At 36.0% G+C, this 7,067-nt stretch overlaps 1 protein-coding gene across 1 annotated transcript in view; it reads right to left on the bottom strand.

Moving 5' to 3' along the window:
• Nucleotides 1-3,652: 3,652 nt before the first annotated feature.
• The window catches only part of LOC126157305 (E3 ubiquitin-protein ligase lubel), a 441,950-nt gene continuing 438,535 nt past the window's right edge, over nucleotides 3,653-7,067 (bottom strand). The window contains exon 23 of the mRNA XM_049916367.1: nucleotides 3,653-3,868. Within this exon, the coding sequence (XP_049772324.1) occupies nucleotides 3,839-3,868 (30 nt within the window). The 3' untranslated portion in view covers nucleotides 3,653-3,838. The remainder of the gene's footprint in view (nucleotides 3,869-7,067) is intronic.

Below are 7,067 nucleotides of genomic sequence, written 5' to 3'. Positions count from 1 at the left end.
ACTAATTGGAATTTAACAAATAAATACGGACTGGGTTTTCCTAACAATGAAATTATTGTAGCAAAAACTTTAACATAGCTTACAATAAAATTGACTTCATTGTTGTTCTACTATTTAACAAAAAGATGTAATCTAGGCCTGTAACTTATCATCAACCAGGTTTCTTGCTTGCTAGCAAATAGTAAGTTTGTATTTGTACTCTGTCAGAAGACTTCAGTTGATCTCAGGTAGCATCATAGATGGCAACTGTTTTACAAAATAACAGGTTTACTGCGTGTGCAGTATACTGTAACATTAACAGTTTAACATTTGCCCTTGTTTCCTGTTATTGAATTAACATTTTTGCTTAATATTTTACAACAGCAGTTTAAAACTCTGGCGTATAAACTTTCAGCTCTCCTTTTACAACATCTTCCACAGGTGGTCACTCTTCCCCTTCCCATGGCATATAAGATGATACTATCTTCTCTGCTACTGGTTTCTACTTGCAAGGGAACTGTCACTTTGCTACAACTAAATGTTGCCTTGTCCAAAAACTAATAATAGAATTTGTATTCTATAAATTCACTCCCAATAAAAACAGTAAAAAAATATTGTTTTTTATGGTCAAACAAATACATCAAATAAGAGAATGAGCAATAATAAATATAAATAAAATATGTACCTTGTTGCTTTGGACCAATGAAATTTTAGAAGGACTCAATAGAAACATGTAGGTTTCACATACCTGTATTAAGATGTTGAACATAATAGGGAAAGTATCAGACACCATGAGAAGAGCTGACCTTCATATTTCAGCAACATCTCGTAAAAAATGCACTGCTCACCTCGAAATACATATCAGGTCCACACACTAGCTGATATGTTTTTCACATAAATTATGATTCTTTTCCTCTAATATCTTATAAAAAACTGTTATGACGTAATCCACCATATCATGTAGGTGTGGAAAAATCTGCTGGGCAGCATCATGACATTCCGCTAATAACAAAACAAGCCAATTCTTTAGAACCTGTCAGTATCTTTTTATTATTACTATTTGCTCATTACCTCATACATTGAAGTGATGACTTGTATCAAGTTTGGTGAATTACAAGTTATATATGCTAAAAAAACATGGAAGTAAATCATGAGCTCCAGTATTATTATTATAATGCTCTGAACAAGCATTCCAAGATATGTTGTGTCACTGATATTATACATGAACAAAGTGGGGTCTTTTAATTTGGAAAATGAATTCAGCAATCAGTTACAAATTCAATCTGTATTTTACTGCAGATCTAGATTTCAGCTATTGAATAGCTATCTTAAAAAAATGTGTGAAAATGTACTTGATTCAGTAATTAAAGATGTAAACTAAAACCACATTTTACAATAGTAGTAGCAACATATTAGGTAATGTACCATTTCAACAAAGTCATATAAAGTTTTCAAGCTACTGACAATACATGTTACTATATGACTAACATTTAACAGGTACATAACAGATTCTAACAGAGGCTGTCGTTTACAGAGCAGTAAAAGGAGCCACAGTTTATGTCATATGGGAAGAGTAACACCCTCTATACCACTCATACCAGTGCAAATTACCAGTTCAGTTTTTTGTGTAAAATTGGCATTAAAATTTAAATACCAAATCCAAGTAATCTTTATTACAATTAACAATTTTGGCATAAAGCAAATATATGTTAAAATTTTGCAGATGATATTAAATTAGCAGAAAAATTGACTCACTGAATAAATGTGAAAAGACAATATAAAATACTATAAAACATCTTTACATAAAACTTAATAAAAAGTCTAGAGTAACCAGTCATACTCAGTGATTGTCATTGCAGTGTTATCTGTTAAAAATAATATACTTATCTTAATAAACATAACAAAATTGTACGAAAGCTGCAGTGCGTTAGCTGCAGAGAAGAAAAGATGTGCGCAGATTGCCTTATATGTAAAATTGTAAGAGATTAATTCAAGATGTGTTGGGTGAAATTGATGTTAAAAACATTAACAAATAAGATAATTACAAAAATTACAAGAAAAAACATCACCTTCAAGTAAAAGTGAATTTTGTTCTCACGTGGAGAATTGCTAAGTGTTGTCACATAAAGAGGAGAAATGTCCGGAATACTACATCCGTCCTGTATCATGAAGTCTTCTGCCTCCACGTAGGTGGCTGTCAAAAAGCTCCAAAACTGGTAGCTTTTCATCACCATCTACTCACTGAGCAGGCAGGTGCCAGAAAACCTCAGATTGCAAAAAATCTGTCTCCTCCACAAAGTCCATAAATCTGCCTTTTTCAGTTCTATGTCGCAATCTTACATGAAAGTGCAGATATGGAACACCACATCCACTCTCAATAAGCTAAGTAGCAAAGTTAGATTTTTCATCTATATCTGACCTGTCCAAAGCTATGTACTCACCAAACCCAACTTCAAATCTTCTTCCTGTCTGCCCTACATGACAAGAATCACAGTATGAAAATTCAATTGTATACACACTTGATTCATGATAAATTATTCTTCTGTCAACACTGAGTAAGAATATGCCCAAGATTATTTATAGTTGAGAATGAAGCCACTGTATTTTGTTTCCTAAAAATTGATGCTGTTCTCATACTAACTTTATCATACTATAGCAAACAAATGTATTTATTATTGTTGTCTTCCAATTTATTGGTAATATGTTGTCATACATCTTGTTGGCAATTTGTAGCAATTTTATTATAAATTTTATTTATATCATGTGGAGGATAGCCTTTTTCTTTGGCAATGTATTTAATGGTATCTAGCTCTTTTTCTCATTCAACTTATGAGAATGGGAGCTTGTATAGACAATTAAAGTCGTTTAGTAACAAGTTGTCACAAGCTTGAGTCTATATGGCTCAGTTTAAATGGTACATTACCTAATTTGTTGTCACTAGTATTGTAAACTGTGGTTTTAATTTACATCTTAATTATTGATTATTGTATATTTTCTTGTACTTTTAGCACTGGAGATAGCTATTCAATAGCTGACATCTGAATCTGCAAAAAAATACAGACTGGATTTGTGAATGATTGCTGAAGTCCTTTTCCTTTTTTGAAATATGCCACAGTTGCTGTGCACAAATGGTATGATGGAGTCAAACTTTTTTATGTTTTCTGAATCAGGGATTTCATTATTTCTACAAATGAATCAAACTGTTTTTGAAATAAATCATTCAACAGCACCTCAGCTTCAGGTTTGTTAGAACCAAGCCAATATTCTGTTTTGAATCATCCTTCTCTTTTCTATTCTTCACTAGCAACCCCCCCCCCCCCCCCAGTCAGTCAGTATTTATTGTTATAATGAGAAGTTTAATTTCTATGCTCTTTTAACCTGAACACATTAAGAGTAGGAAGTTAAAGGGAAACAAAGAAGTAGAGGGCAAGACAGTGATCAGGAAAGTTTGCTGTTGATAAGAGAGGTGCTCTCCAACTGCATGACAGTAAAAGTTTCAAACAAATTATTTAACATTCTCTCTCTCTCTCTCTCTCTCTCTCTCTCTCTCTCTCTCTCTCTCTCACACACACACACACACACACACACACACACACACACACAGAGAGAGAGAGAGAGAGAGAGAGAGAGAGAGAGAGAGATTGTGTAAATACAACACAACAGAAAATAAAGTTTAATTTTTTTATTTTACTGTTTTCTGAAAGTGTACTGTACACTGAATACTTCTCAGTTCAACAAATACTGAATTTTATGAAACTATATCTATGTATAAAATATAAAAACTGTATAAAGTTGCTCTGACGTTCAAATGCTGCTTCTCTTCTTGATCCATGTCCCCAGCAAACAGCATTTGCTCTCTTCATTCTAGTGGAATTTCTTCCTGGATGATCTGTAAAAGAAATTATAAAATAGTCTATGAGAATGCAGATTGTTATGAAACCATTTCAGGTTATTGTCATGAACTCACCCTTCAATGTCTCTTAATAATTTGCAAGGAAGTAAATGTCCTATAAGCTATAGAGCACACTGTTTTATGAGTGATTATTAAAAGAAAATGGTACCTTATCTTAAAAGACATATTGTTTATTTAATTCATTATGTAATGATTAGTTACAACTAGAAGAGGCATTTTTACCAGCCCACTAAATTTTCCAACACATTTACAGTTATGAAAACAGTTTTTTTTTTCCCCCAATTTATAGCTGCCTTTTGCAGCTTTATATACAAATTGACTTGCATAAATTCTCCAGCATTCATGTGCTTTGTTCTGCTTTTTCTGTTTTAATAGTTTAGTTTGTGTTTATGATAGAAACTTATGGCTGCCAAGAACTGTAAATTTGATTATACATTTTTACATAACTTTCAATGTGAAGTTTTGATCACTGAACAATGAGTTCAGTGGTAGTATTCATTTAGACAAAATTCATTATTTAAGGAAGCTGTGGAATTTTTAAAATTGAACACATTTGAGGTAAGAGTTGTAAGATGGAAGATGTAAAAATCACTTTTTGTAAAGTGCTTCACTTGGCTTCAACAGCGGCAAATAATTTCATTTAATAATTTTATATAGTGTCACATCGTAACCAGAATCAAGACCCAATCTGAAAGCAGGATCATCACTGAAGTGTAACACTTAGCACTGAAACCACATTTTTCACGAAAACCGATGTACAGTCTGAACAGAACCAACATCCTGGATGAAGAGTACTGCTATTTATACAGATATCGAATATTCCTGAATATACAAACATTGAAAACGTAAGGAATTGTGAGAACCTACCAGAAATGATAAATACTAAATAACAAATAATTTCTGGTGGTCAGATTTGAACTGGCGACCTGCGGTATGCCAATCTGTCACCCTCGTCACTATGCCACACTGATTGCAGCTCAGCTTGCAGCATTGCTCCATCTCCCAGAGAAACAGCAATCCACTGTTTCAGAAGTTCTCAGTGAAGCTGACTACAGTACTCTGGATCTAGATCTCATCAGTGGTCATCTGCATGGTAGCACTGGCAGTTCCTCATATTCTAGTCATGTTGTTGCATCCTCTTCACTGTCCAGGTCTCTACCAATCCATTAAACACTATGCAAGGCAATGTAAAGAAGATAGCCCTTCCCATGAAAGCTACACAGTTATTGAGCACGTCTTCAGTATCCCTGAACAAGAAGCCCCCACTGATCTGCTCTTCAGGACTGTAGTAGGGCTTCACATGGAGGACATGGATAAAGTTTCAGTGCTTTTGCCTTCTTGATGAAAGTTCATGACCTCATCTTCACATGTGATGTCTGACAAGTGACAAAGGATACTGTATGATCCAACGTAGCATTTCAGTAACTTTTCTGAAGGTCTCATTTTCCACAAAGACATAAAAATCCATACCACCTCTCCTGAGCTGTATCTCACTGGCCTGGTGTTATAGCGCATTTGGTCTTTCTCGTGGGTTTTCAGGGTCCTTATGTGACCTAGCTTTCTCCTGGACATCCAGGATCTGTATGTGAGCTAACTGTCTTGCTTCTTGGCCCTGCTAATGAGCTGTTTCATGTAGTCTTCCTGAGTATCACCTAGTTAAAATGGAAACATTGTATCCATTGTTGTTTCAGCCTCACACCACAACTGTGGAACAGAAAGAATGGTGTAAAGCCCTCTTGCTTTGCCATATTGTATGTGGATGTGACAATGGTATCCCAATCTCTCTGTTTGACATTAATGTGTGAGAGCATATCTGCTAACATCTTATTAAAGCATTCTGTGAGACTATTGGGGGGGGGGGGGGGGGAGTTGTGTTCCTGTGAATGATTCGCAATGAGAATTACCTCTGATACTATTCTCGACTGGAAAACTTTTCTGTGGTCCAAGCTCATCACAAGGGGCTCTCCGTGCTTCAAAATGATGTCTTTTACCATGAACCTTGCCACTTCGAGAGCTTCAGCAGTCAGCACAACTTTGGTGGCAACATAGTGAGTGGGGCAGTCAGTGCAGACTGTTATCCATTTGTCAACTTCAGGAAGCTTCCTAAGAGGTCAGTCCTAGTCCTGCAAAAAAAGATGCTTTTGCATGTGGAGTTGGTATCAGATGCCCCAGATTAACTATGTTATTTGCTTCTGTCACTGGCATTCCTCACATAGTGTTTAATGGATCAATAGAGACCTGGAGACAGTGAAACTTGCATCTGATCCTCTTGAGAGTCTGCACAAATCCCAGATGAACACGTGTTGGAGCATTATGAAAAACTTCAGGATAGTGGACCGTACATGATATGTGACAATGAGCAATCATTTCAGTCCAGTTGGGTCGCAAATCGTCATACACAATGGTTTGTTTATTAATTAGAATTCTTGTTTGGTTGGTTCCTAATTCCCCAAGGCTTTTGTGGTTTTCAGCAATGATTGAAATTTACTCTTTTCAGTGGCAATGTCATTTAATGCAGTGATGTCTTTAATCTTGTCCACGATATTTTGTTCCACCACAGACCAAAAAGGCAGTTGGCATCCTTGTGTTTGTGTCTGTTTTGTGTACCACTGTGATGTATTCCTGAAGCTTCAGTGCCCATCCACCAGTCGACCTGACAGGTCCTTCAGGCTAGTCAGCCATCATAGAGAAAGGTGGTCCATCACAATGGTGAATGGGTTTTCCTTATAAATATAGTTGGAACTTGTTGAGAGTCCAAACAGCTGCAAGGCAGTCTTTCTTGGTTGTAGAATAATTACTCTCAAACTTGGGAAGTGCTCTGGAAGCATAAGGTATCGCCTTTCCAGAACCTTCTTGTATTTGTACTAGATCTTCATCTATCCCATCGCTGGTGGAAATGCAAAGTTCTCTCTTGGCATTATCATCATACAGTGCTAGGACTGGGGAAAATGTTAGCACCTTCATAAGGAAAATGACAGATCTTCCTGACGCCTCATTCCAGGAAAATTTGATATCACATTCTAGCAGTTCTTGCAACAGAAGTGCCATGATACGTAAGTCCTTTATCAATCGCAGGTAATATGAGCACATTCTGAGAAAACTTCTCAGATCATGAACATGCTGAAGAGTTGGAAAATTTGTGGCTGCTCCTATTTTTTCTGGATTGGGTGGACTC

This window comes from Schistocerca cancellata, chromosome 2 (genome assembly GCF_023864275.1).
Source record: "Schistocerca cancellata isolate TAMUIC-IGC-003103 chromosome 2, iqSchCanc2.1, whole genome shotgun sequence".
Taxonomy (NCBI): Eukaryota; Metazoa; Arthropoda; class Insecta; order Orthoptera; family Acrididae; genus Schistocerca; species Schistocerca cancellata.
The sequence above is the reverse complement of the archived record's forward strand: the minus strand, read 5'-3'. Positions and strand labels throughout refer to the sequence as shown.